At 39.4% G+C, this 27766-nt stretch overlaps 1 protein-coding gene across 4 annotated transcripts; it reads right to left on the reverse strand.

Moving 5' to 3' along the window:
- AP1S2 (adaptor related protein complex 1 subunit sigma 2) lies at nt 1–27609 on the reverse strand. 4 transcript variants are annotated; one of them, XM_059158601.1, is made up of 6 exons: nt 27431–27608; nt 25120–25298; nt 18027–18135; nt 17286–17423; nt 12447–12540; nt 1–1341 (listed from the first exon to the last, which is right to left on the reverse strand). In XM_059158601.1, the coding sequence occupies exons 2-5, from the start codon at nt 25296–25298 to the stop codon at nt 12496–12498; spliced, it is 471 nt and encodes a 156-aa protein (XP_059014584.1). In that variant the 5' UTR covers nt 27431–27608; the 3' UTR covers nt 1–1341; nt 12447–12495. The 4 variants fall into 4 exon arrangements, with proteins under 4 accessions (XP_059014584.1, XP_059014583.1, XP_059014585.1 ...); XM_059158600.1 differs by lacking the exon at nt 12447–12540 and having other exon boundaries at nt 27431–27601; XM_059158602.1 differs by lacking the exons at nt 1–1341; nt 12447–12540 and adding an exon at nt 4473–5899.
- Between the last annotated feature and the right edge of the window lie 157 nt (nt 27610–27766).

Below are 27766 nucleotides of genomic sequence, written 5' to 3' on the forward strand. Positions count from 1 at the left end.
TGGTGTACGTCGAACATTTATTACAACTAATCAGTGATGTGATAAGACAGAGCTAACATGGCCTGAATATGTGTATTGGTCACAATCACAACAAAGCTTAATCCAGCCCAGCAGATACAAATGAAAAGTGTAAACCGTGAAAACGTGTCTACATACACAGAAGTATGTATAAAAGTTGACACTGAAACAACTGTATAGCCTTAAAAAATAACAGGGCCCACTAATGTCATTTGACCTCATTCAACTCTCACTTTTACATGAAATGTGTTATCTGCTTTTATAAGATTTCTGATAACTAGGCATTGCCATGGAAGGGAAGGAAGCTGCCCTCAAGTTTGCAGCACTTGTAAGTGGAGGAGAGCAAAATAAACTTGGCCATAACAAGCACCCCAGGAGGAACAAGTCGTGCTTGAAACCATGACTTAAGCAACACTTATCTTACACTTAACTTATCTTACAGAAAATAACTTATCTACAGATAATGTGTTCTTCTCTTCACAGATACTGTTGTGAAGAATTCTGGTAAGTCAATGTTTCCATTTTTATTTGGGGGCCTCAAAAGCTATCTAAGTCACTAAATCGTTATGACCACGAAAAAAATCTGTCTCAGGAGTTGAACATTCCGTGGCCTTAAAAGTAACGTGCTCACTATTAAACAGTCGATCTCTGTTCCTCGACCCCGGTTTGGAATGCCGGAGAAATAATTTTTAGCGTAAAACGCATCATTTCAATTTAGTCATTTGTGTATTCCCTTTAAGTATGTAGTTTCCAATAAGGGTCTTTGGTATAAATTTGGTTTTTTTCTGAAGTCTCAATATAAACAGTTAAATTTTAATTCATTTGATATGTGAGTATCGATTCCCTTTATTCTCAGATATGCTGAAATGCTACACACTAGTCTTTGGTTTCATAAAGCCAGGATGCATATTATAATTTAACAGTTTCCTTTGCCAAAGACGGTAATTAATGAATGTAAATTGCCTGATTCTGTCATTCTCATAGATAACATGATTCGATTGGGAGAAACAGATCTATTAAACTTTAAAATATCCAGAAAAGGTACCTTTCTTTTTCTGCATCGTTCTAATTTCTATTTAAATCCCTTAAGTTATCACTTGATTAACCAAAAATTCCCTTAAAAAAAAAAAATTGTGTAGGCCTGAATGAAGCAGCTTAGCAAAACAGTAATACTGACAAGACGTCATCTTATACCATTAGCTAACATGGACATGAAGGCAGTGACCATCTACAGTGTGTGAAATGCCACAAGAAGTCATCAACAAGGGAGGAGAGTTATGTCAGTCCAATTTCTTCAAGAACACTACGTGGGGTTTCAGCTTCCTGTGGAGGGAAAATGTGAGACTCTGGTAAGCAGATCCGGGGAGGCCGGAGAATGTGAAACCGACACGGAAGGATGTGCAAGTTTCAGAGAACAATGCAAGCCGGTCATCGGTTCGGGCACATTCGAATACTGAAAGCAGGCGGTTATTTAGGGTTTTGCGCCCCAAATGTCAGAGACCACAGAAGGATATTTTCAGCATGCATTAAATAACTAGTGATTACCTACCAGTGAGCTGGGCACCATTGCTGTCACACAAAAAGCAGGCAAACCCATTGGCAATTTAGGAAATCACTGCTATTAAATTAGCTACAGGAAAGGTAAGTTACCTTAGTCTTAAAACCCAAAGCCTCCCCTAAGTAAAAACCAGGGAAAACCCAGAGTTCTTCCAAATCATGTTTTTTTTCTTTTTGGTCACATGTATTTATAGAAATGTCTTCCTCTGCGTTTTTACTTAGTTTTTGATTTAACTGTCCCCAGCAGCATAGCTTCAGAAACTCACCTTCCCAGCCCTCCCCCGGGCAACCAGTGGCTTCAGTGGAGGCAACATATGAGAAAGAAAACTCTAGGAGCAAAGGCATATTTTTGTCTTATGCCACAACCGATATTCATTTTTAAATGTCAAAGGAAGACAAAACCAAAGCAGGCATGTCTAGAAAATTATTAAAAATTTTCCAAAGTGGTTGATTTTGCACATCACAAAACCAGGACCAGGTCCAATTCAGTTATTACTGGCAATAATTTTGTAATTAAAAGGCATATGACAATTTAATGGAGAAAATGCAATTTTTAGTTTCCAGTAGTAAATTAACTTACTTTTGCATCCTAATTGTGGTACAGCACAAAACAAGGAGAAGAAAAATATTAAACCATAAACCCATACATTAGATTTAATTATATGTAAGCATCACATGGAGTAATAATCTTAAGTAGATTAAACTCTAGCCTTTTTCCTGATTTGGAAAACAAGGATCACAGTACTTACCTTCATGCATAGACATTTAAGGGAGAGAAGGCTTAGTGCCTGACTTCTAGAAAGTGCTCAAAAAATGTTAAATGGTAACATAACACAATTGAGACCTATCTACGTGAAGGTATTTAGCATTCAGTATTAAATAAAATACTATAAACCGGGCGCCTGGGTGGCTCAGTGGGTTAAAGCCTCTGCCTTCAGCTCGGGGCATGATCCTAGGGTCCTGGGATCGAGTCCCGCATCGGGCTCTCTGCTCTGCAGGGAGCCTGCTTCCCCCTCTCTCTCTGCCTGCCTCTCTACCTACTTGTGATCTCTGTCTGTCAAATAAATAAATAAAATCTGCAAAAATAATAAAAAAAAAACATTATAAACCGATGCTGTATGAAGTTCACATGATGATCTTTTAGTAGGTTTATTAATGAAAAATGGGTAAAAATCAGCTTTGGTGGGGAAAAAAAAAAGGGGTTTTATGAAGTATTCTTGACCTCGCCCCCCCAGCCCCACCCCCACCCCTCAGCCTAACCCGGCTACGTCAAAATGCATACGGGGGATGGGCCAACAAGGTTAATACTGCCACCAGATGCCCAGCGAGTGTAGACTGGAGGATGTTCTACAGCATGGGGGACTCGGGTTAAAAAGGGAGGGAGGCAAGGGAGGAAAGCAGAGTTGTTGGAGATGAAAAGACTTAATTGAGACATCAACCTGATACAATGAGAGCCTTATTAGGAATCTGGTTCTAGTAACCCGATTCCAGAAATGCAATTCCTATAGGCAATTAGGAAAAACTGAACCAGAAACAAGATATTAGGAGTTACTGTTAATTTTTGGGGGGGTGGTGGTGGTACTTTGGTCTCTTGGTGATCTATACTGCGGTATCGAAGGTGAAATGAGGTCCAGGGCTTGCTTTAAAACGCTGAGGCCAAAATTGGGGGGGGGGGGGTGCAGGCAGATGACACAACAGGCGTCGTTACTAGGAGTACTGAGTTGAAGGGCGCTGAAGCTGAGGGGTGTGCACAGGAAGGTTCCTTCGAGCAGGTCTCAGAGTTTTCATGATCATTTTTAAAGAAAGTCTAATGGAAAAGATGCAACACTCCGAAGAATGTAGACCATGAATCACATACATCATAAATAAATGAAATGATTCAAAAATAATCATTTGCATTTAACCCTCGAACAACACGGATTTGAACTGTACGGTTCCATTTATATGGAGATTTTCTACCGTGCAGTATGTTAAGTGTATTGTCCTCAGGGATTTTTTTTTAGCATTTCTGCTCCAGCGAACTTTACTGTAGGAATACAGGGCACAGTACGTACACTGAAGCTGTGTTACTGGAATGTTGAGGTTATCGGTGAGGCTTCCAGTCAACAGTAGGCTATGAAGTTTGTGGGGAGTCAGATGTTGTATGTGGGTTTTCAACTGCTTGGGTCAGTGCTCCTAACCCCCCTCCTTGTTCATAGATAATGTTAAATAGTTCTTAACACCATATGGCCTTTACTGCATTTCTTAAAAGACGCCTACACTGAACTCTACACAGCTAACATTCTTCGCTTATCCGTGTAGAAATGTCTCCCATTCTATTCACTGGGGCTGGCACGATTTCCCTTCTGTGCTCGCTGCCCGCAGTCCTGTATAGCATTTCATGAAGAGAACCATGTTACTTATCAAACATGCATTATTTAAAATGTGTCCTTTCTAAAAGGGCTGGCTTAAAGGAATTATTTATACATTTTACTCCTTGAGACTTGTACAAATAGTACATTAGTTTCTTTCACAAATTGTGCCCATAGTATAAAATGTTATTTTCCCATGTTAACATTGAAATTGTGGCTCAGAATTACCTAGAAGAACTCGTAGCTAAAGTAGTCACAGTCCTAGAAACAAAGTAGAATGGTGGTTACCAAGGGCTAAGGGGAAGGGAAATGGAGAGTTCTTTAATGGATACAGTTTCGGTTTCACAGGAGGAAACATTTCTGGAAGTCAGATGCACAACACTGTGGATATACTTAACAGTACTGAACTGTACACTTCACAGAATTTGCCAGCTTAACCACTTTAGGTTTTTTTACACGATTTAATAAAATTACCTGGAAAAACCAAAATATATCTTATTTGTCCAAAGGGATGGAGAAGAAAGAAGTCATTCACATGAGACAAAGTACATGCAATACTTTTATTTTAGACGTGCAAGAAAAGCGATTTCAGAATCTATGAACTGAAAGCAAGCAGCTGTATACAAATAACAAAAGAGGCAACATCTTGTTACAGCTCAGCACACAGCATCCAAAGCGTACTGGCAGGAGACAATGCATATTCAGCATTAAAACCAGAGGAGTAACATCTTGCAGGGTGGGGAGAGGGACAGAGGGAAAAAATGGAAATGAAAGACCAGTGTTTCCCAATGCTTGCAGCGGAGTTTCTCATTTGACAGCCCACCCAGATGCTTCAAATGTAATGCCGGCCATAGCGAATGGAAAGGCCTGCGCTGCGTACCTGCCTGCCCTACATTTTCATAGGTCTTCCTTCAGTGGTAAGCCTGTTGGAGCTGCTTCTGAATTTGTTTAATGCTAACTTACTTTCAGGCTTTAAACTCTCTAGCTGTAAACAATGAGTTACTTGGTACTTCTCCTTTTATAATTAAGTTGCATGTTTTATTAAAAGTATACACAGTAACGATCAATATTGAAAGTCTTAAAATAAAACCACAGTTAACAAATCATCAAGTATTAAAGGAAGACTTAATATATCCTACAAAACCATAACTAGTAAAATATTAGTATTCGAGCGGAGTATCAGAATTTTAACTATATAAACCAGGTCAGTATGAACGTTTTGAAAATGTTACTTCCTATCGAAGAGAGATACTGTCGCAGAGACCTCTGACACAGCTTCCTGATCACTCTTCGAGGGACTGGCCAATACTGTCCAGCACAAATGTGATTGAATCCAGGTGGCATCACAAACTTAAGAACTGGGAATGTTTGACCCTTAAATACTACGTAACAGTACCGATTTTACTTTTTAGAAGTATTTCCAAATACTCTTTTCTGCGATACACTAGAATATGTTGGCCCATACAGGCTCTATCATAGTCCCTAAATAGAACTTCTTTTCTCCCACAACACGTGAAGACTAAGCCCTGCGCTAGGTCACTGCACTGCTCATTCTGCCAGAGCACTTCCACTCTGTTTTCTTTGGTGAGCATTTTATCGATGGCTGAATTTTCCTCTTACGAGACTTTAACCATAGATGGTTCGTAAATGAGGATGTGTACGTATGTAAGATGAAATACTACGCAAAACATTCATAGGTCATATCTCAAGAAATCAAACGTGTTTGCGAGCAGGAATAAACTACATCAAGATCACATATAGAACGAAAATAAAACAAAAAGAAAAGCGAGTCAGGAAAAACAATTACAATTGTAAAGGTATTGGTTGTGAAATGCTCTATTATACAAGATAGTCACCAAGCTGAGGACATTTTCTTTCATAAGTATATCAGCTCTCTATTTCCTCTGTGAAATTCTGCATACACGACGAGTAGTCATTTAGTACACAGGGACATTAAAATATTCATGACGTGGCTACAAAAGAAATGCATATATTCTTACACAGTATACAAACTGACAGACACAATCAGATTCCTAGAATGTTTAGTGCACAGTAAAGAAAATGGAAACGTAAAGTTTTGTTTTTGTTCTTTGGTTTATGGCTGAACATTTAACTTATAAACAGTGCTTAGGAGTTCCAGTTCCTCTTAAAGTAACTCTATATAATGATAAATGATACAGATACAGTAACTCTGTATAATGATAAACTCTCTATAATAACCTATATCTGACAAAATCCAAAAGCACTGTTACTAACAGGCTGAAAAGATTTTCAGTGTAAAATCGTCTGGTCAGTACTGAGTTAACTGAAAATTCAATTAGAATGCTACCAGTCTTCAAGTATGTCAGGATTTTATTACACGAAGGAAAGGAATTTAATCCCTTAATGAAAATCTCTACATCCTTAGGTGACCATAAACTCTTCTACAGATCCTAAAAGAAAATCTTTGCCAAGAAAAAGTGGAAAAGGAGTCACCTATTCGGTATTTTAAGTAGCAATGGAGGTGTTTAATGGTTCACTTAGCTTAACTTCGGAAGACTACACCTTTGAGACGAAGGATATTATTATTATTATTATTTTTTAAATAATCCTCAAGATAGATTTTAAAGAACTCTCTAAAAAAGATTTGTTAAATGCCTATGCCTACAAATGTATGTGAATAGAGGTTTCTCATATCAACAAGGTAACCTGAGATGAGGTTTTAAACGGACCCGAGAGTGTCCAGAGATGGATTTCTGGGGACTCGAAAATCCCTGAAACTAGAGGCAAAATTACAGATTTTCCTGAGAAGAGGACCCGTGGCTCTTCGGACTCTCAAAGGGATTATACCCCCGCCAAAAGGCTTGTGACTCAAAGTTTAAAACTGCTCATTTGAGGGCTTGTAAAATATCCTCATTTTAATATTAAAGTTGGCATTCTGAAATGATAGGCTACAAAGTCGTGTAAACTGTTCAAATATGTAACCGATCCTTTATACAGTAACCATTAAATACAAAAGTATCTGAGAAGCGCCAATTAAATTTAATCCTCAGATAATTCTCGAGACAGATTTAAAAGAGTTTTGCTTTTTCCCCCATTCAGAATACAGTGGCATAAGCCAGCAAGTTAAAATAATACTAGTAATGAACCTCAAATGCTTCATTTTCTTAAAGAAGCTCTCATTTTCATAGGGGAATTCTATTTATCTATTTCTGTACCAATGACACTAGTGCTTCACGGTATTTAAAAATACTTTTTTTGCCAACGAACCTCTAAACCTATTTCAATATTCTCTGTAAAAAAAATAAATTCTAAGTCCCAATGATGGATCATTATCGGAGTAAAATTCCCGATGAAAATAATCAGTTAAAGAAAGTACTGGGACTATCCCTTGGGATTTAATGTAATAAGACTTTTCAGGTGATGCTAAAATATAAATAACAAACTTGACAAGATTGTAAGTACAAACTGAGTTCATAGATCCTGCTACATCTGATGCATGTCAGTACTCCAGCACGTATTCTAGTACGCTTTCTTACACCCAATGAAACTCCTGCTGTGATACATATTCTCTGTTTTCTGGAGAGAGAACAAGAAAAGTTTAAGTCTGTCAACCTTCCACCTACATACCAGTTCTTTGAGACTCTATAAAATTATAACTTTTCATCTTTTATGTTTTCTCTCTTAATTTTATACACACATGGGAAAACCAACCAGGGAGAGCTTATGCCACTGTAAGAAAAGAGAAAGGTAGTTTCCCCAAACAGGGCTGAGCACACCACCGTTCCTCCCCGGAAGAGACTTACGAGGAAAGGCAACAAACAATCCTTAAACAAGACTGCCTGGCATTTCTGACAGACCTTTTACTAAATTAGTGAAGGAAAGGACAGATGATAAGATAAACTTATTTATAGCCAACGATCCATATTATTATACTTAAACAAAAAATGAGAATCCATCAATTGTGGCGAATATTCTTTATAGGGAGAAACGCCTCTTCATTGGAAAAGCTTCCTTTAAGAGGAAAAACCCTAAAATGCACAAAAATAATGTATTCTTTTACCACTTTTAAGTTGTGTAACATGTTTTCAGTAATTTCTGTTTAGATGGAGTCTGAAAAAGTTGTGCTAAAAATGCCTTAATGACCACCTAAACTTGAAGGTTGATTTTAAGCTAAGTGATACAGGTATGCCCATATTAACCAAGTTATTTCTTCTCTTATATACAAAGAAAATATTATAGTTGATTGAATATAACTCCAGTATTCTGGGCCCTCACACCACCAGGATATCTTTTGAGTCATGGAATAATTAATTTAATTAAGAACTGGGGAGGTGGAGCGCCAAGTCTGTCACAACACACGAGGGGTCCTGGGCAGAGGCAGAACTGCTCTCTTGTTCCACTACCCAGCAAGCTGAGTTCCTCAATACGCTAAAATATCAGTGATTTCAATTATATGGGAATAAAGGCCAGAAGGAAAACAGAAAAAAAAACTGAACCACGTATGTTCAACTTTCCTCCATACCAAAAGGAACTTTTTTCTCAGTCCCCTACAAAAGGAAGCAGAGGTAGTAGCAAGTGCAGGTTAACACAGCAGAGGAACTGTTACACCTCCTCTTAACACCATCTACATTCTTAAGACAAACCCTATTAACCTTAAAAATCCCCAGATATTTACCGTATTAGGCTGATGCCTCAAAAGCAAGAGTCTGGGAAACTATAAAGAAACTGGAAGCTAGCACTTTTCTGAAGGCTTACGTCCTGTTGAGATCGGTGCTTAAGTAAACTACTGATACTGGACCCCAAACTGAAAACCTAGTCTCCTGTTTTTCTCTTTCTAGCACACAATGTGTTCAAAGAGCAAATGATTTACATTTAATGAAAAAGGAATTCAGTGTAATTTGAAGTTACTGCTCTACTCATTTTTCTTGTGAAGGGGCTTCACTTTTTCCTTTTACTAGAAGTAGCATCCTCTATCCTTCACGTTCTAGAATACAGTGGTCCTTTTTATTGCCCCTCACTGAATTCTGTGGCAAAGTCCCTACTCTTGACTCTGGAACATTATTCCTTATGCTTAAAGACCAAAGGGCCAGAGAACATCCGAATTCACTTAAGATCTATGTTTAGCAATGAATACAGAGAATTGAAAGCCCTTCTGAGGTACCTTTTAGATGACACAGCTCATGGTGTCAGTCTTATGCCACCAGCAACTGAGGCGCTAGTAAAGTCAAATAATTTTTTTTATTTTTTTAACATTACCTTAGCACTGAGTAGCAAGAGCAATATGGTTGTTCTAGATGGTTAGTGTCTAAAATGGCCAAGAGCACACAAGTGCTTCACTTTATATGCTGAAGCTTTTCTTTTTAGCAAATTCTACTCTAATTTTACCTAATGGGACAACACAATGTGTATTCTTCCACTCACAGAGTTTCATTTTGTCACTAAAAAAATTTACAAATTAAAATTTTATACTTCTAATACAGGTTTGTTTTACACTCTTAGAAAAGGGGGGGCCTCAAATATTTTCAGAGGTAATGCTGCTAAGTTAATGTCCCACTCCTGATCTTTTCTCACTTTACACACCTTGAATGTCTTTCCATATCACTGCACAGAAATCAATCTCACTTCTTCTACAGACGGGTAAGTTTCATGTATGGCCATACTATAATTTTCTTAACCTATCTCCCACTGATTAACATTTGGGTAAGTTCCAGTGGCTTAGTATTATACTGAATTTTAGTGCATTTGTGTAGTTCTATTGGATACAATTCCTTGAAATTTAACTGATGGGTCAAAAGTATACAAATTTATCTGTTAACAGGTATCACCCAACGAATCCTCCAAAGTGGAATACAAGTTTAAGTGCTCACAAGCAGCAGACAAGAGGGTCACTCATCCTTGCCATTTCAAGAACAAACCAAAAAAAGTTCTCATTCATATTTTCATTTACATTCCCTTATGTAAAAGGGCCATTTTTCTTTTTTCTTTCATCTGCGAATTATTTATTTATATCTACTGCTGTCTTTTCCTATTGTGCTGTTGATCTGTATCACATATGTGAAGTTTCTTTAAAATGATGGGAATAGGGCGCCTGGGTGGCTCAGTGGGTTAAGCCGCTGCCTTCGGCTCAGGTCATGATCTCAGGGTCCTGGGATGGAGCCCTGCATCCGGCTCTCTGCTCGGCAGGGAGTCTGCTTCCTCCTCTCTCTCTCTCTGCCTGCCTCTCTGCCTACTTGTGATCTCTCTCTGTCAAATAAATAAATAAAATCTTAAAAAAAACAAAAACAAAAACAAAACAACCCAATTACCTTAACAGACATTAACTGATTTGGGGTTGAGGAAATGGAATTATATAGTGACATCCCACAAGCTCTGCTGTGGGTTAGGTGCTAAAGTCAACCACAGATTATCACCCTAGGCACTGGTTAGCAAGTAAAGGTGATCTGGTGACTCACAGTGGTGATTTTTATCGCCATTTACATGTTCTTATTAAGCCCATTTGTCCTTCTTTTACAGTTCTTTGGGTTCCCCCCTTCTACTTTTGATTCATTTCAGCCAGTCACTTGTACTCTTGACTATATATTATATTGAAAAGATGTAGCAGTCTATAAATATAAATGGAATCTTTATACATCCTATCGTGTTAAATTAAACCAGGTTTTGCAACTATAGCACTACTGAGACTTGAAGCTGGATGATTCCTTGTCCTAGGAGAGCTGGCCGGGGCACTGCTGGACGTTTAGCAGGACCCTTGGTCTTCACCTACCAGACGCCAGTACCACCCCACTGCCGGTCGTGATGATCAGAAAAATACGTCCTGGCATTGTTCAATGTTCCGTGAGGAGGCATGACTGCCCCACTCCCCAGCCCAGCTGAGAACCACTGAGTTAATCTAATTGTCTCCAGTTGATGGACAGGTAAAATGACGTTCTAGTGTGCTTGCCTGTATTTGTTAATTTTTCTGTAATAGGAACTTTTATTTTTAAAAAAGGCAACAGAGGAAACAATAAAAGAAAATTTTAAGGAATGTGTCCGTAGGGGAAAAAAAGAACTAAAACCCTGAAATTTTGAGAAAGTACTTTTTAAAGAAAAAAAAAATCACCAACAACTAGGAATAGACTCTGCAGGTCCTAGGGTGTATGCAATCATTTAGATCAGGATCAGGATTGAAAAAAAGGACAGAATAGAAAATGTGGGATGGCAAAACGAAATAAAGTATTATTTAATAAAATATTTTTCAGTTTATGTGCATGTAACTATTATGACATAAAAGTATATTTTACCACTGTGGGTTCTTGTCAAGTATCTTTGAAAACCAGATTTACAGCTGCTGATGTTTAAGTTACTCCAACTTCTCATTATTACAAATAACCCAGAGGAGCAAGAGGGCTCAAAATGAGTTAGAATGAAACAAGGGGAAGGGGGAGCCTCAAAATTCTGAACAAAGAGCTCAAAAAAAAAAAAAAAACAAAAAAAAAAACCTGCACATAGAGCAAAATGATTACAAGCTGAAAACCAGTGACCAAGGGCATTGGCCAAATTTCTTATAACACGTTAACAAGCAGGATTTGTTCTGCCTTCTGTTTTTTCTGTATCTGCCCTTTTAAAATACGCTGGCATAAGAGTATATAGCCTTGTTAACTTTTAGCCTAATTTAAAAGAAAAAGGTTTAGGCTTGAAGGTTTTAACAAACAGTGGAAATTATGAGTTTGTCTAATTAGACCAAAACCTACGAGGATTTATATCAAAATACTCTTTGCTGTTAAATGACATTGTATGTATTTGAACACACCTAGCTGTTATAAAACAATATACAATATTCTTGAGTTTGATTAGCATACCCAAATATTCTTAATTAGCAAGATTTTAATTAAAAATCCCAAAACTTCATACTAAGAGGCATGTTATTAAATACTCTAAGTACTTATCCACTTAAAATAATTTTAAGTTACAGAAGTCATTTTTAAAAATCACTTTTTCTAAGATTCTTACCTTTCCATTTTTATGCAGTCCAAAAGATTTATTCTTACTTCCACAAAGATGGTGCATAGTACTAAGATCTATCATGCAGCCCCAGCACTAAAACAGATCAATTCTAGCAGCACTAATTCTCCATAGAGCACCATTTTCTCGCCGAGGCAGATTAACAACGGCAAATCCCAGAGGATCTATTCATAAAGTGGGTCATCTCGGAGTGGAAGCCAATTGGTGAGTGTGATGCTTGCTTTTGGTACCTCACTTATTTTTCCTTGCTCAGGCTACGTTAGTGAGAAACGATACCAACAGCAAACAAAGCTCAAAAGGAAAACCCCCACAAATTTCAAAATGATGCTGTTAGTATAAAAAAGAAAGGCTGACACATCTCCAAGCGCCGATCAACACCATCATGCAGCTACCGCTGAGGTTAAAGCCCAACGCCCAGTGTTTTAACTATTCGATCTTCACAGATCAGGCAAGGACTTGAAATCATCTCACGTGCAACAGTCTTTGCATAACACCCCATCTTATCCATGCCACAAAAACGGTAAATTTGGTAGTTACCAATAAATAAGTTGGGGGTCAAAGGGACTAAAGCCTTAGACTGCTCTTATCATAAGATATCCTCAGACAAACCTCCCCATTCTTCATTCTGGCTCTATAAAATTAAGGAGCAGAGAAAAACTGGTAAGTGCCTGACTTTACAAAGAAAATGCACTCTGTATTCCCTTGGTCATTAGATCTATGTTTATAAATCAACGGTACCCCTCCCCCAAGTCCTCCCCCTCAGAAAACTAGCTTAAAATAGGCACTTAATTGGTGGTGTTGGGGAAGTGTTCCAAGTATTGCAAAGAATGTCAATTTCGTAATCTCAGCATGTTGCACCTTAGTAATTTAGGAATCAAGTTAAGTACCAGTGGCATGTTAAGAAAACCTGTGCTAAATTCCAACAAACATTAAAAATTGGATAATGGACCAATTTTTCTGGGCTTTATCCCCAAACTTAATTATGTATACACAGAACCAAATACCAAAAATACAGAATTCAGAATTCACTCTAGAAATGTCAAAACTGAACCACTGTTTACCAAGTAGCTAAGTAAAATTAAAAAAGGTATCTTTATTATTTAATCACTATGTCTGAGGTTTTAGCAATTATTATTCAAATACACACTTATGTTCTCATTACTCACTATAATATGCTAATAGGAGATCTACTTTCTCCTGACTGTGCCGTTTGCCTGTAACATGAAGGACTGAAATTTTAAAGAAATTTTTCTGAAGAAAATAAACATTCTTAAGGATAGAAATGTGTATGTCACAAATTTTAAAAGGGCTAAAATCAAAATAATTTTGTGATTTCCATGCATTAAGCCAACAGGTATTTTCATTATAAATTCAAAGTCATCTGTGGTGTTTAGAAATAATCAATTCAAGTAAAAGAGCTGATACCAAAAAGGAAAATCACAACACAAAGAAAACTAGATTAAAATAAATTAATTAGGAATTCTACAAATTTAAGGCCACATTTAGCTAAGTGCCTTTGCAGCTATATTTACAATTTTGGAAGCAAAATCACATTCATGACATAGGCTAAGTGAATGCTATATCCCAAATTATAATACCAAAAAAAGCTACCATACATCCAGTTTCGATAAATCCAACAAGAAATGACTTTAAAAATGTATTATTTGTATCTATATATCCAATTTGAAAATACCAACTATTGATAGTTTAGACATTGAACATTTTCAGTGTAAGAGGTAAAAAATAGCATCTGTTTTAGGAAGTCTACTCTGTTCCATACAGAAAAACCTCCAGAATGATGAATCTCTTAATTACTGGAAAACACATTAAGTTGGTACCAGAAACAGGTTTAAAATACACATTTCAAGGCAATACGCAAATAGGGCGGGGGGAGACATGGATACTGCCCAGTGGTCAAGATGTCACATAGCTATGAAGGCCAGCAGAGCATGTTTGGAATGCTGGGACTGGTCCCCGGAAGCTCACTGCTCGAGCCTCTGCTTGTTCGTTTGTTAAAAGGTGCTCGGGACCCTGCTCAGGACACCCCGAGGATTAGCACAGGGTGCTTCTCATCTAAGTGCTCAGTAAGCACCAGCTAGCACCTTGTTCTCTTCTGTTGTCCTGGTGTCCAGACATGTTCTCATTACTGACTATATAGAATACGCTAAGAGAAAACCTACTTTGTCAACTGTCTGTTCTGTTGGCCTATAAAATGAAGGACTGCCTAAACAGACCAGAAGAAGTTTATGTAACTTGGGTAGAAGGGAAACTTGAAAGAAATTTAGCAGTTTTTTCTCATCTTACTCCACCACCTGTTTTATGAACACATTTAGATACTCTCCCGAAGATGCAGACATGTATCATGTATCAACATAGAAATGAATCTACTTTAGGAAACAAGCAGCTTGTCATCCCTGCACGTGCGACAGTGTGCTGGCAAATAACCTGAATGAGAAACAGGTTAGCCTGAACGGAATCACCTGAAGCCTTACTGCCCCAAAGAGATTCAGCTTGGCTTCATAAAGGCCTTAGTGTGCCATGTATGATAACTCCCTCTGAATTCAGAACGGACCAGTGGTGTTCTGCCTCAAGACGTGAATGGCTAAATTAAGAGAAATGGTTCACTCAGACCACTGAAGAGAAGATATCTTAATGTACTATCACTTTGGTTAATGTACAAAACAGTATTAAGGTAGCCACAGATGAGAAACAGGCCAAAGCTCTCCTCTAAAGATAAGAAACCATATTTAACAGTAGTCGACTTTTTTTTTTTTTAAACTAGGGTGAGACAGGAAAAGAAAAACCTTTTTTTTTTTTAAGATTTTATTTATTTATTTGACAGAGATCACAAGTAGGCAGAGAGGCAGGCAGAGAGAGAGGAGGAAGCAGGCTCCCCACTGAGCAGAGAGCCCATGTGGGGCTCGATCCCAGGACCCTGGGATCATGACCTGAGCCAAAGGCAGAGGCTTAACCCACTGAGGAGGCACACAGGCGCCCCAGGAAAAGAAAAATCTTAACGTGGACCACAGACATCCTATGCTTCTCTCCACTCCTCCTTTCTCTTTAAGATACAAAAATACTACTTCAAAAAGGAGATGGTACTTACTATTAAGATACTTCAATAGGGGAGGGGCGCCTGGTGGCTCAGAGGGTTAAGCCTCTGCTTTTGGGCCAGGTCATGATCTCAGGGTCCTGGGATGGAGCCCCGCATCGGGCTCCCCGCTCAGTGGGAAGCCTGCTTCCCCCTCTCTCCCTGCCTGCCTCTGCCTAATTGTGATCTCTCTCCCTCTCTCAAGTTAATAAATAAAATCTTAAGAAAAATAAAGTTTATTTTAAAAAAAGATACTTCAATAAGGGAGATACACACACATATACAAATATGGACTTGGAATGACATTTTTATCCCGAATACAAGCTATAAAGTAAACTTAGTATATCGGTCATATTTTGAAGTCTTTAGCAATGAGTACAATTTAAAAAACCATCCAGACACAGGAAAGATCAGTGCCCTAAACACTGGTCTTCAGGAAAAAAAAATATAAAAATTAAAAGGTGAACTTCAAGAACTTTAGAAATGTTTTAAGACAGATGTAATTAATCAGGAAATGATGAAGAACTTGGAGGAAATGAAGAACCAGGATCTGACAGAGCAAATTACAGTTCCATAATAATGAAATATAAAAGTGAACAAGGAAAGAGACAAATCTATAAAATTCCCAGTTCCTGATTCTGGTTTGACCTTATTTTTAGAAAAGTCTGATTGGTAAATAGCAAAATAAGGAGGTCCTAACTTCAAAACCAATTTTACAATAGGAGAATATGAGCATGAGGTCACAATATCAGATGTTAAAAAATAAAAAATCTCCCCAGTGACATATCTGCAGTCAATTAAATAGAGAACTGTGGCAAACTATGCACATGGAAAAGGGACTGTGCTCATTTCACTACTGCCAGTGGCTAGCGTCAGGGCTGCCAAAAAAGGCTCCGCTTTTGCAGGCACCTTAAGCACTGTTTGGTTAACTCAAGATCAAGACATGTACAGCGTACTGTCTCACATTTAACACATGTATGTTCTGATGACGTCACCGCCACTTGGAGCAATCCTCACAAGTGACCCGGGCAGTGACTCACGCAGAGCCGTCATCCAAGGCCCGCCCTCCCACTGAGGCCCACAGTTAAGAAAGAGACATTTACTCTTTTTAGTTCACATTTCTGTTACAACAGAAATGCTAAAAAAAAAATTGGATTTAAAGCCTCCTTTAAGACTAACAAAGAGAATTAACTTGATGAAAACACACTACATTTCTTTAAATTGACTAGCTCCTCGTTGTGCTACGGACTTTCTATTTGATTAAAACCACAATGACCGCTAAAGCATAATTCAAGTTAGTATCTGAATTAAGGTATTCTTAAGTATTTTGAAAAAGGTGGCCTTATCTATGAAATTTTAAACTTCAGAAATTGAAAGTTCAGAAATAGCAAATATACAATGAACTCAGAACAACTGTGGAAACTGGAAACGGAAGGGGCTTATCAACGGTTCTTGTGCTATCAAGGCAAAGTAAGAATATAGTCATTTGGCAGAACAGGGTTTGTTATTTAAAGAGAGCAAAGAGGGGTGCCTGGGTGGCCCAGTTGGTTAAGCATCTGACTCTTGGGTTTTTGGCTCAGGCCACAATCTCAGGGTCACGAGGCGGAGCCCTGAGCCGGGTCCCCCACTCAGTGCCGAGTCCATTTGCTCTCCCCTTCTTCCTCTGCCCCTTCCCCCACTTGTGCTCACGCACTCTCTCTTTCTCTCAGATAAACAGATAAATAAAACCTTTAAAGAGAGCAAAGAAAAGGCCAAATACTTTTTAGTTGGTTTTGCTAACACAGAACTAGAGAGTTCTACAAAGGGTGTAATTTTAACACTATCATTGGCTTGGCTACATTTGCACGTAATGGACATGAGGTGAAAATATGAACCAATCTGGGATGAAAATGACACAGTCTCACAGTTGGCTGATGACCCATCCACACTATGCGAGAAGGAGTTACCTGCAGTAATTGAGAACAATGGATGGAGGTTTCTCAAATTACTGTTGGACAAAATCTTTTCCCTTCTTAGTCTGTCCTCTAAACGTTTAGACCCTAGCATTTTGGGCTCCAAAAATGGGCCATCAACATGACAGACCATCTCTAAAGCAATCAATCCGTCCACAACTAAGTTGATGTGACTGACACATACTCCAATCAATGTACTGCTCATGGACACTACATGCCAAGCATGCTTCAGAGTAATTTCTGAAACTTGAAGAATGGGGGAACATAACTGAGACTTCCCTAGCAATAGCAAAACATGCTAATGTGTAGTAAAGAGAACTCCAATTAGCTTACCTCCTGCAGTAGATCAGCCTGCTCAATTGCTTTAAGGACATTTTTCTTGGATGTTTCCTGAACTTCCCCTCCCAAAAGAAACTCATCCAAAATAAAATAAGCCTTCTCAAAATTAAAGATGATATCAAGTTCACACACCTGAGAAGCAAGAAAAACAATGTTAAAATTGAAGAAAGCAAAAGATACTTACCCACCATCAAGCAGTGAATAAAAAGGTGATCAGTGAATCGGTCTTAATTCTTTCTAAAAATGGCAATCTTGCCAATAATTAAGTATCACTGATTTAGTCAGTTTAATTTTCAAGTCTCAAGTAGTTGGAAACACAAGGCCTACAAACGAAATAAGACCTGATTCTGGAAGTTCTCAACATGGGCAACTTAGTAATTCTCTACTCATAAACAATGATCTTTTTAAATACATACTTCCTGTATAATGTGATTGTGACTGCTTACCAAATCTAAATTCTATACTAAGCACTTCCAGAACATTAATCTTTGCAGTTGAACTCCTTTCTGTTTCACTATTTTAAACCTCATTCTCACAACCATCATTAAGTGAGCAGGGCTGCGGGGTCAAGCACTGCAGGAGTTCAGTGACTGGGCCGGCTGGCAAAAGAGAGCCCTTCCCCACCTCTGCAGCTACTTTCAAACAGAATTCCTAAGACAAACAATAAACTTGTTACAGAGAAGATTTTTAAAAAATACTATGACATTCAATTTCCTAAAACAAAATACTACTCACACTGCCAAAGTACTTGTCAAGTAATTCCACGTAACGATGAATTATTTCCAGGGTAATTAGCTCATTGTCCTGATCCTCGATAGCACAGCAAAAATACAGACTAGCATATCTGTAACAGAGCAAATGTAGAAGAAATTTTACCCTATAACCTAAATATGTTCTCATATCCTATTGTGAAAGATCCCATACTTACACAATGTACTTCCCCTTTCACAACAGTATAGATTTTTCTCCTGCACTACAAAAGGAATGAATGCATGTAGAGAAAGTTTGAAAAGTACAGGCAAGCAAAATACCAAAAACAATCACTCAATCATACCATCTAGAAATGCAGAAAGATGAACTCGTTTTGCTCTTCTTCTTTAGGTTGCCTTCTATGAATACCTAAAACATAGCTGGACCCAGTTATGAAATACAATGAATGAAATGGTCCTAAATTGTATGAAATATAATCTTATGTTTACCTAATTAAAACAAAATGCGCTGTGTGATTAATTCAAACGTCAAGTAAACAGGGAAGAAGAGAAACTCTCCGACTGAAGGACTTATTGAAGATACTGTCCATGTGAAGGCAATGACTGAAACGTTTTGGTGAAGCGTTAGTATACACAACAGAGAAGAACACAAGTCATATGTACAGCTTGAGGAGTTCTCCAAGTGAACCCACCTCGTGTACCAGCACCCTGATCAAGAAACAAATTATGGAACTCCTAAAGCCCCTCTCCTAACCTCTCTAGGTCACAATCTGCCACCCCCAAGGGTAACTACTATCTTGACTCCCAACGGCATAGAATTGTTTTTAAAGGTTTCTAGGACTGTGGAATAAATTCCAAGAAAAGAACAGTTCTAAGTTATCACAGAAGTCAGAGAAAGAGAACAGGGGAAACTGAGACCTGTTCTCAAATTTTCCAACCTCTACCTGTTAAATGAAAGTTTATGTTATTTACCCCTTGAATATTAACATTGGAAAACTCATATTCTCTTCCAAATTAGGATTCTAGCACAAGAGGCTACATTATACTTGACCCAAGGAAGCCAAACTTAACATACAACCCTGAGGCATAACAAACAATGATCAAGTCTTTTGAGGAGGATTAAAAGAGCATTTTACAAATGGTTTAAGTGTATTACAGGCTTTTGGAAAAAAACACAAGCAGAAAACCCAAGACATTCTAAACAAGTCTCAGTTTCAATTGTAATTTTCACCAAGGAGCATCTCGGTGATTTTTAGAAAACACAAGGAGCAATTACTGCTCATAGCATTAATGGAAAATCACACGTACATATAAACTCGGTTTTGGAATTCAATGAACTCCTACTCTTCAATAGGAGAGTAACTGGTATTTACAGAATGCTCTATTCATATTATCAACTTGACCAAATAAAGATAAATTATTTGATCTTTCCAACAGCAAGCACCATCATTCCTGACTGGGGAAGGAAAAAAAAAAAAAAGAGGCCCAAGTCCAGGCCTGCCACGTGGTCATTCTGGGACAAGAAATCCGATTTTCAGACCTTTTCCCACTTCACTGCAGGGACGCCCACTTCACACACAGCTTTGCCTTTGCCATGTCCACTCTACCTGATTAATATGTTATTTAAAATGGCAGGTCTCCTGTGATCTTGAAGAGGAGGCTTTTGAATGTGTTCATTTATTAGCATGAAGGGCCCAAGAGGGTACCACTTCCAACTTTAACAAAGTGCATCCTCTCTTTCCTACCCTAAGGTTTCGAGTTATCTGTTTAAAACGGGGGTGGGGGTGGGGCTCCTGGGAGGCGCCATCAGTTAAGTGTCCGACTTTTGATTCTGGCTCAGGTTGTGTTCTCAGGGTCTCAAGACTGAGCCCTGTGTCAGGCTCTGCAATGAGCATGGAATCTGCTTGGGATTCTATCACTCTCCCTCTGTCACCCCTTACTCTAGCCCTGCTCATGCGTACTCACGCTCTCTCTAAAAACATGAAATTAGGGATGCTTGGGTGCCTTAGTCTGTTAAGTATCTGCCTTCGGCTCAGGTCATGATCCCAGAGTTCTGGGATTGAGTCCCACATCAGGCTCCTTGCTCGGCAGAGAGCCTGCTTTCCCCGCTGCCTGCTCTGCCTGCAGCTCCCTGTGCTTGTACGTGCTCTCTGACAAATAAAATCTTTAAAAAAATAAAAAATAAAAATTAAATTAAAATAATAAAAAGAAAGGCAATTCCAACTCTCCATCCTCTCCAACCCATACTCACCAAATAGTTTTGAATTTGAGGAAAATGATACAAATGACATGTTACAAATCTCCAAATCAAGAAAACTAAAGATTAAAGGAATTCACATTAAAAATGGTAGATAAAAAACAGACATCACTAGCTGACACGAAGAGTGTGCTATTTAAATAATCCCAATTAGAAGAAATTTATTAATAGTTTTGGGTAAAATTCCTTTTATTCTTAATGTCAGCATTCCTACGATGCTACTGTTAAGCAATCTAATGCTTATACCATCCTCGCTCCTTACCCACAGTACTGCCTCTTGACTTACAAATAAACGGCACTTGTCAATGGTCCTTAATTGTGTGAATCACTTAGAAATATTAATTTACATATCACCAGGACTGATGTGTCCAAGCATCAACCAATATTTTTAAAATCCTGCAATACAGAGGGGCAACTGGGTGTTTCAGTCAGTTAAGTGTCTGCCTTTAGCTCAGGTCATGATCCCAGAGTCCCGGGATGGAGTCTCACGTCGGCTTCTCCCTCTCCCGCTCCCCATGCTTGTTCTCTCTCTCAAATAAATAAGATATTAAAAAAAAAAAATCCTGAAATACCAAATAAATAAATAAATACAAAAATTCTGCAATACTACCTTAATGCTTGCTTTCACTCAGAATGGAAAAAGACCCATCAGTCAGACAAATTCTTTGTTGTAGTTGATTATCTAGTTATCAGGGTTATAATGCCCCTCTCTACAGAAAGCTTATGGAAGAAAGAAACAGAATAGTTAACAGGTAACATTCACGGAGTCCTCACTCTGAGTGAGACACTAAGTGTTAGCTAAGGCTTCTGCATATTTTGCCATTTTAATCCTCACAACAACTCTTCAAGAAAGATACTGTTATTAACTTGCATTTATAGGAGACCCAAGCTTAACTGAGTAACCTCCCCAGGAATAGTAATTTGACTCCAAAGCCCCTGTTAAGGGTTTATACTAAAAACTATAGCCAGGAACTGTATTAAATAAAGTAATCCTGCACCTGGCAAAAATTAAAACAGAATAAGCAATATTTAAGAGCTTTGAAGAGGGAGAGAAAAATTGTTACTGATTTAGTAAAAGATTACCAAGAGAACCTGAAGCATACTCCCTATTTTTAGAACCAAATGCTTTTTAAAAATTCAATTATGAGCTCATTTTGTTCTCTTAGTACCTATTTGTAAGTCTAAACCTGAAGTAAAATTAATAATAGACTAGTAAGAAGAAAGGTATGTTTGGTTATTTTTAGCAGAATGGATTAAGGCTTACTCTAATTACTGGCACTCAGAGACCAGCTGAAAGTGCCTATTCTTACATTCAAAACACATGACTTCTCCACAGTCAGCTAAGTGTCAGCTGACTGTGTGTGCATGTAACTAAACTATTCTCAATACCCACTGGTATGTCATTAAATATTCTTTTGTTAGTCAAGAAAATACAGTACTGTGGCAAAGTCTCAAACTAGTAAGGTAAATGTATGTTTACATTCACTGTATAACTCAATCTAGTGCCTCTTCTATAACATGCTGCATAAAATAGGAATCAAAAAAGCATACAGTGTTAGGTCTTTCAGGGATTTTCAAGAGCATTTATTTCAGAGATGAGGAGACACACACACAATGACTTGTTCAAAGTCACAAAACTAGCTAAGGGTGCAAACCAAACAGAACTCAAGTCCCCAGATTTTCAGTCTGTTTTTTCAGCTATATTCTCCCTATGGACCCCTATCCCCCGGCACCCTTCCCAAGAGAGGGAGCTATGGGAAATGCTCAGCAAGAAGAATGCGGCTGAGACAAATGGAAGAAGGCAGGCCTAAAGACCACTTGTTGACAGGAACAGAGACAGTGCTGGTTCAGAATTTCTCAGAAGCGAGAATCCTTTTGCTTAAAAGGTCTTCTCTTCCAGCTGGACTAGGGGGTAAAAAAAAATCACTCGTTTATATAACAAATAATATGTTCTTAAATACGATAAATGAGGTTTTCAGTATGAAATGAGGGCAGATGCATAGAAAAACTGATTAAAAATTCTAAGTTCTATATGTGACTCTTATCTCAATAAAGCTGTTTTTTTAAAGTACACCTTTTACTTACAGGAGCTTCATAAAAGTGTCAGGCTCAGGTGAGAGTACCCTTTACAGCCTTTACTTAAAAGGAAAAGTGGTAGGCCAGCGCGGGCACCGAACGCCAGCCAGTGCTTAGCTGCCTTCGGTCAGAAGAGGCCGCTGCCTTCAGCGGCAGGAAACTCGACTCCTGGGATTGACTCCTTGCTGGTATTTTCCTCCTCCACACGGGGGACTCCTTCCCCTATCTAGAAATAAGCTGAAATCTCTCACACCTTTTTAAAAACTCTGTCCCGCACTCCTGTGTCTATGGGCCGTTACCACCTCTTTGCATCTGAGGAAGCTCCCGAAATAGTCTACATTTGCTGTTTAAAAGTCTCCACCTCTTCACACTTTGCCCCATTTCTTCGAGAGTTTCTACTATTTCACTGAAAATGTTCCTCCGACAAATGGCATTTTTTGAACTCTCACGTAAAACCTAATAGATTCTTTCTTCACTTTTATTGTTTTTGCAACATTTGGCCCTGGTGACTTAATTTTCAAAACTCACTCCCACTTCCTGACATTACTGACCCTATACTTAGTCTCTCCCTCTTTGCTTGCCCCTTGAATGTTGGTGGTTTACCACTTTATGCCTAATTTCCACCCTGACTTCCAAGCCCACTCGGAGAAAACCAAGCATCTCAAAGTCAACGTGTCTGCTACCTCACATTTACCGTCAGCTGAAACAGAAGTGTGGAATCCCTGCCCTCCTGGCTTCTGGCAGAAAAAAAACCCACAAAAAACCCAAACCAAAAAACCTTACCTAGTAGGAACAGCTCATTTCACCTGCTGAGCCCACAGCAGAGGTCTTCCTTCAGGGCCTCATTATAATGCAGTTTCCGAAGAGATGTCTCAGGTGCCAGCCTCAGCCCTCCCCCCTACTCATTCTCCAATTACAAGGATCCTTTCAAAAGGCATTATCTGCTCTTTTCTCATCCCTGTTTTAAAACCTTTGCCTCCACACTTCAGAACTGAATTCTAGGCCCCTTGTCAGTCACTAACTGGAATATGACCTTGGACAAGTCACTTTTCCCAAATTCTTCCTTTCATAAAATTGAAATTTAATCAACAGTAGTGGTTTTTGGGGCGCCTGGGTGGCTCAGTCATTAAGCGTTTGCCTTTCACCTCAGGTCATGATCCTAGGGTCTTAGGCTCCAGCCCCGCACCAGGCTCCCTGCTCGGCAGGAAGCCTGCTTCTCCCTCTCCTACTAGTGTTCCCTCTCTCGCTGTGTCTGTCACATGAATAAAATAAAATGATTAAAATCTTTAAAAACAACAACAAAAGAACCAGTAGTGATTTTAAAGCTCATGAACCATCTCTGATGCAGAGGGCACAAGCCAAGTGAGCAGAGGTATGAGATCCCGGTTCTGTTTTCATGAGAGCACCTCCACTTCCACTTGATTCATCGAAGGTTCTAACCTTTGGGCAAAAAGCTTTTTATTTTATTTTATAAAGATTTTTATTTATTTATTTGACAGACAGAAATCACAAGTAGGCAGAGAGAGAGATTGGAGGAAGCAGGTTCCCTGCCGAGCAGAGAGCCCGATGCGGGGCTCGATCCCAGGACCCTGGGATCATGACCTGAGCAGAAGGCAGAGGCTTTAACTCACTGAGCCACCCAGGTGCCCCGCAAAAAGCTTTTTAAAAACAATCACCTGACTATATTATTCCAAAACTTCTCCCAACTCTAAAATGCTATGAGTTTTCTCAACAAGTACTAAACCAAAATCACCCAAAGATGACTAAATTTATTCTATTGCAAAGAGTTCTATGGTATTTAAAACATTCTCTATGTCCTATAATCTCCCATCACCTTCTCTGCCATCTACCCATCCCCCACATATACACAAAACCCACCCACACCTAGAATAAAGGAACAGAGATAAAAACCCAGACTTCTCTTCAACCCCCCCTTGCAGCCCATACTGTTAATTCCCTGAACTTCCCCTATAGAAGACAATTTTTTATATGCAGAAACACTCTTCCTAAATAGAGTAAATTATTTGTAAGGGAGGGAAAATGGAGAAGAAACAAAGTAATTAATTTCTTTTAACTCCTGATTAGCCCAATCTTGACAAATGTTATTTTAGGGTATTAAAAGACTTTTAGATATTAATAAAGATGTACATTTTTTTAAAATTTAGTGTTCAAAGCCAATGTGTGAGTCATTTTTCAACATCAAAAATTTAAAAATCTATTCCTCACAAAATTATCTATCAGATCTAATTACACCTCCATGACAGTAACAAGTGTACTTAAAATTAATAAATACCACTAACAAAGAACTCTTATATAGAGAGTTTCAAAACCTCTATATGACTAAATGATCTATGCATCCAAGGTGTTCAAAAGTGAGATTCTACAAGTCAGAAAAAAGGCATGTCAATTATCAGTCATTACTGTATAGATTTTTAAGCAAGGTTTGTCAAAATTCAGAGAATTACACCATTTAAAATATGACCCCATTTTCACCTGCTAAGAAATTCATTTAATTTTTCTAAAAAGATGATTAAGTAGAAATAATCATTTATGCCTTTAATTACATAAATAGTTTTAAATCAACTTTTCTGATTTTATTTTTTTGACTGGACAATCAATCAAAACACCAGTTATTTAAAAGACACAAAGCTTTAACTTAAACCTTTTTCATCTAAATCATTATTAATCATTACTTGTAAATGTCATCTCTCAGTCTGCCACTGCCACATTATAAATGACTGAACATTTAACCCAATTTTGCCTTTCCAATAAATGAAAATTATACCTTTTGTAAACAATCTTCAGATCTCGCCACTCAAGAAAGCTGCACATTTTAGGTTTCCGTGCTAAAACGGTTTGAACAAGTTCTCTTGTAATCTTTTTCTTCTCTTTGTCTGATAGTGGGACATACCATTTCTGCAGTCGAAGCTTTCCCTGACGACTAAAAAGCAACATAAACTGCATCTGTTAAGATAAATAGAGCCAAGATTACATGCAACACTTTGATTCCGTAAAGATTAAGATGACATGGTTCCTAGAGAAGCTTAAGGGGCAGGGTCTTTAACTGACAAATGATTAGCAGCCATAAGTATTTCTACGCCAGTTAAAATAGCAGGAAAATGCTTTTAGTAAGATCTTCCCACTAGGGGCAAATCTCCCCACCCCACCCCATTCCACTAAGTTTGGAGAGTAGTGCGTGGCAAAAAATAATCATCATAATTTAAAAAAAAAAAAAAAAAAAAGGTAAAAAGCTGAAGTGAAATTTTTGAGGAAAAAAAAATAACTCTTGCAGTTTAAGACAACTACTGTCTACCTGTACTGTACATTTCACATTCTCTGTATGCTTCAAAAGAGAACTGTTGACATCAACTGGTTTAGATACATTTGAAAGAAACAGCAGATCTACAACTATTTTTCATCCTGAGGCTGTTCCAGTCCCGGGCTGAATTACTTGTATTTAGACTGCTATCACTCAGAATGCCCTCTTCAGTGTATGCTCACACATTTTAAGCAAAACAAGAGATCTAAAATATTCAACAAAAAAACCCATAAATGCGCATTTTTCTTAATAAAAGCCTGACTTTTAAGTGTCTCTTCTCATCTTTGCTTTCTAAAATTCCAACATAAATATACACACAATAAAGAAGTAGGTGAATGTAACAATATGAAAGAGAATATAAACCTTTAAAAAGCCAAAATTTAGAGACACACATGCAGAGACATTACGCAAAACACCTCATTTAAAACAATTTTTAAAACAAGCATCTACAGATGGAGTGGATACTGGATCTTAAACTATTTTGTATACGTGTATTTGGAACCTCAAATCTGTTGATTAGTTTACATGTTTAATTTTAAAGGAAAGCTTCCTGTAATCCAACTGGTCTTCCCAATTGCAAACATTAAGCATTGTTTCTACAAAAGTAATTTAAAGGTAGAATTCAGACAGGTTTACCCCCCTCCCCCAACTGTTGTTAAGTTCCTTCAACGGTGTTACTACAAGTAAGACTGCAGCCCGATTCTTAATATGCACCACACCACCTTAAATCTGAATATGGGGTGGGGGAATCTACACGGCCAATTTAGAATAAAAATGGGCTCCAAATTTCGCAAAGAAATTAACGGGCATCGACAAGGTATTTAGAAATTTATGATGTGGCGATTTAACTTTATTAAAGTTAAAATTGGCTTATTACGCCTCACTTGAAACCTTCACTGGCACAAAATAAGCGAACGCTATTTTTGATGTCAAAGTGCCTCCCATACAAGTCCTGTTTAGACAGCGGCATTCGGAGAGGAACAGCAACTAAAGCATCAACTGGACGTTTAATGCAAACCGGTTACCAGAACTTTGAGAATAACACACCCCTATTCCAGGACCCCGACGACCCGGGGGAGTGGCGGTTTGCTTTCTGAAAGAGTATGAGCTCTAGGCTGTCTATATCCCCTCCCTACCACTTGAGAGAATAAATAATTCACTCTTTCAAATAAATTATGTGCTAACATGGGACGATACCCGGTTGCGAGGCACAAGTATTCCTTTCCTCCGGTTAAAAACTAATGCTTTGATTTTGCCGCAAATCACAGGGCACCTCAATTCCTCGAGATTGGTTATTAAAAACAATAGGCTCAGCTGCGGAGCCGGCTCAGGGCCAGCGTTCCTCGGTCCGGCCGTCTCCGACGCCTCCCCGCCGCCCCATGGGGCCGCAGTCCATCACTGACCGAGCCCGGGCGAGGTGACAGGCTAGGCGCGGGGCAGACAATGGCATTCGCCGCCGCGCAGGGGGCGCCAAGGGTCCTCCGCCGCCACCGCCCCCGGCCGCGGGCCCCTCCCGAAAATGCCCCGCAAAACTTGAGGTGATTCCCAAACCACAGGTGCCGCGGGGCCCCCCCGCATTCCCGGGGCGCGGCGCGGAGTGGGGACCGGCGCGGACGCGGAGAGAAGTGAGTTGCGGGGCGCGGCGACCCCCTGGCGGGCCGGGGCGGCCAGGCGCGGGGTGGGGTCGTCGGGGCGCGCGCGGGGCGTCTGAGGGCGCGCCCAACCCGCCCTCCCGGTTCCCCGTCCCCGACGCCCCCGCTCGCCCCCCGGGACTTACGGCGGCCGCGGGCCGCGGGCGCGGCTGAGCTCGGCCGGCGGCGGCGGCGGCGGCGGCGGTGGCGGCGGCGGCGGCGGCTGAGGGGAAGCCCCTGTCGCCAGGCTGAGGAAGAGAAGCCGTGTTGCTGTGGGGAGGGGACCCAGTTAGCGGAGGGAAGGCTTAGGCGGCGAGGGGAGGGCGAGCCGGCAGACCCCGCCCCGTGGGCCGGACGAAGGAGGAGCCGGGGTTGCGGCGAGAGGAGGGGCGGGCTGGGCGACGCGCGGGAAGCCGCTCGGCCTTCGCCAACGGCACCGGAGGCAGCGCCGGAGACCGCACAATCTAAGAAAGCCGATTGGC

The sequence above is a fragment of the Mustela lutreola genome, chromosome X (genome assembly GCF_030435805.1).
Source record: "Mustela lutreola isolate mMusLut2 chromosome X, mMusLut2.pri, whole genome shotgun sequence".
In the NCBI taxonomy this organism is placed as follows: domain Eukaryota; kingdom Metazoa; phylum Chordata; class Mammalia; order Carnivora; family Mustelidae; genus Mustela; species Mustela lutreola.

Coding starts and splice junctions, on each gene's coding strand:
- AP1S2 (XM_059158599.1), bottom strand. CDS start 25,298: ATGCAGTTTATGTTGCTTTTTAGTCGTCAGGGAAAGCTTCGACTGCAG. Junction 18,136..25,119: donor CTGAAGATTGTTTACAAAAG/GTATAATTTTCA, acceptor GCTCTGTTACAG/ATATGCTAGTCTGTATTTTT. Junction 7,485..17,285: donor AGGCTGATCTACTGCAGGAG/GTAAGCTAATTG, acceptor TTCTCTCTCCAG/AAAACAGAGAATATGTATCA.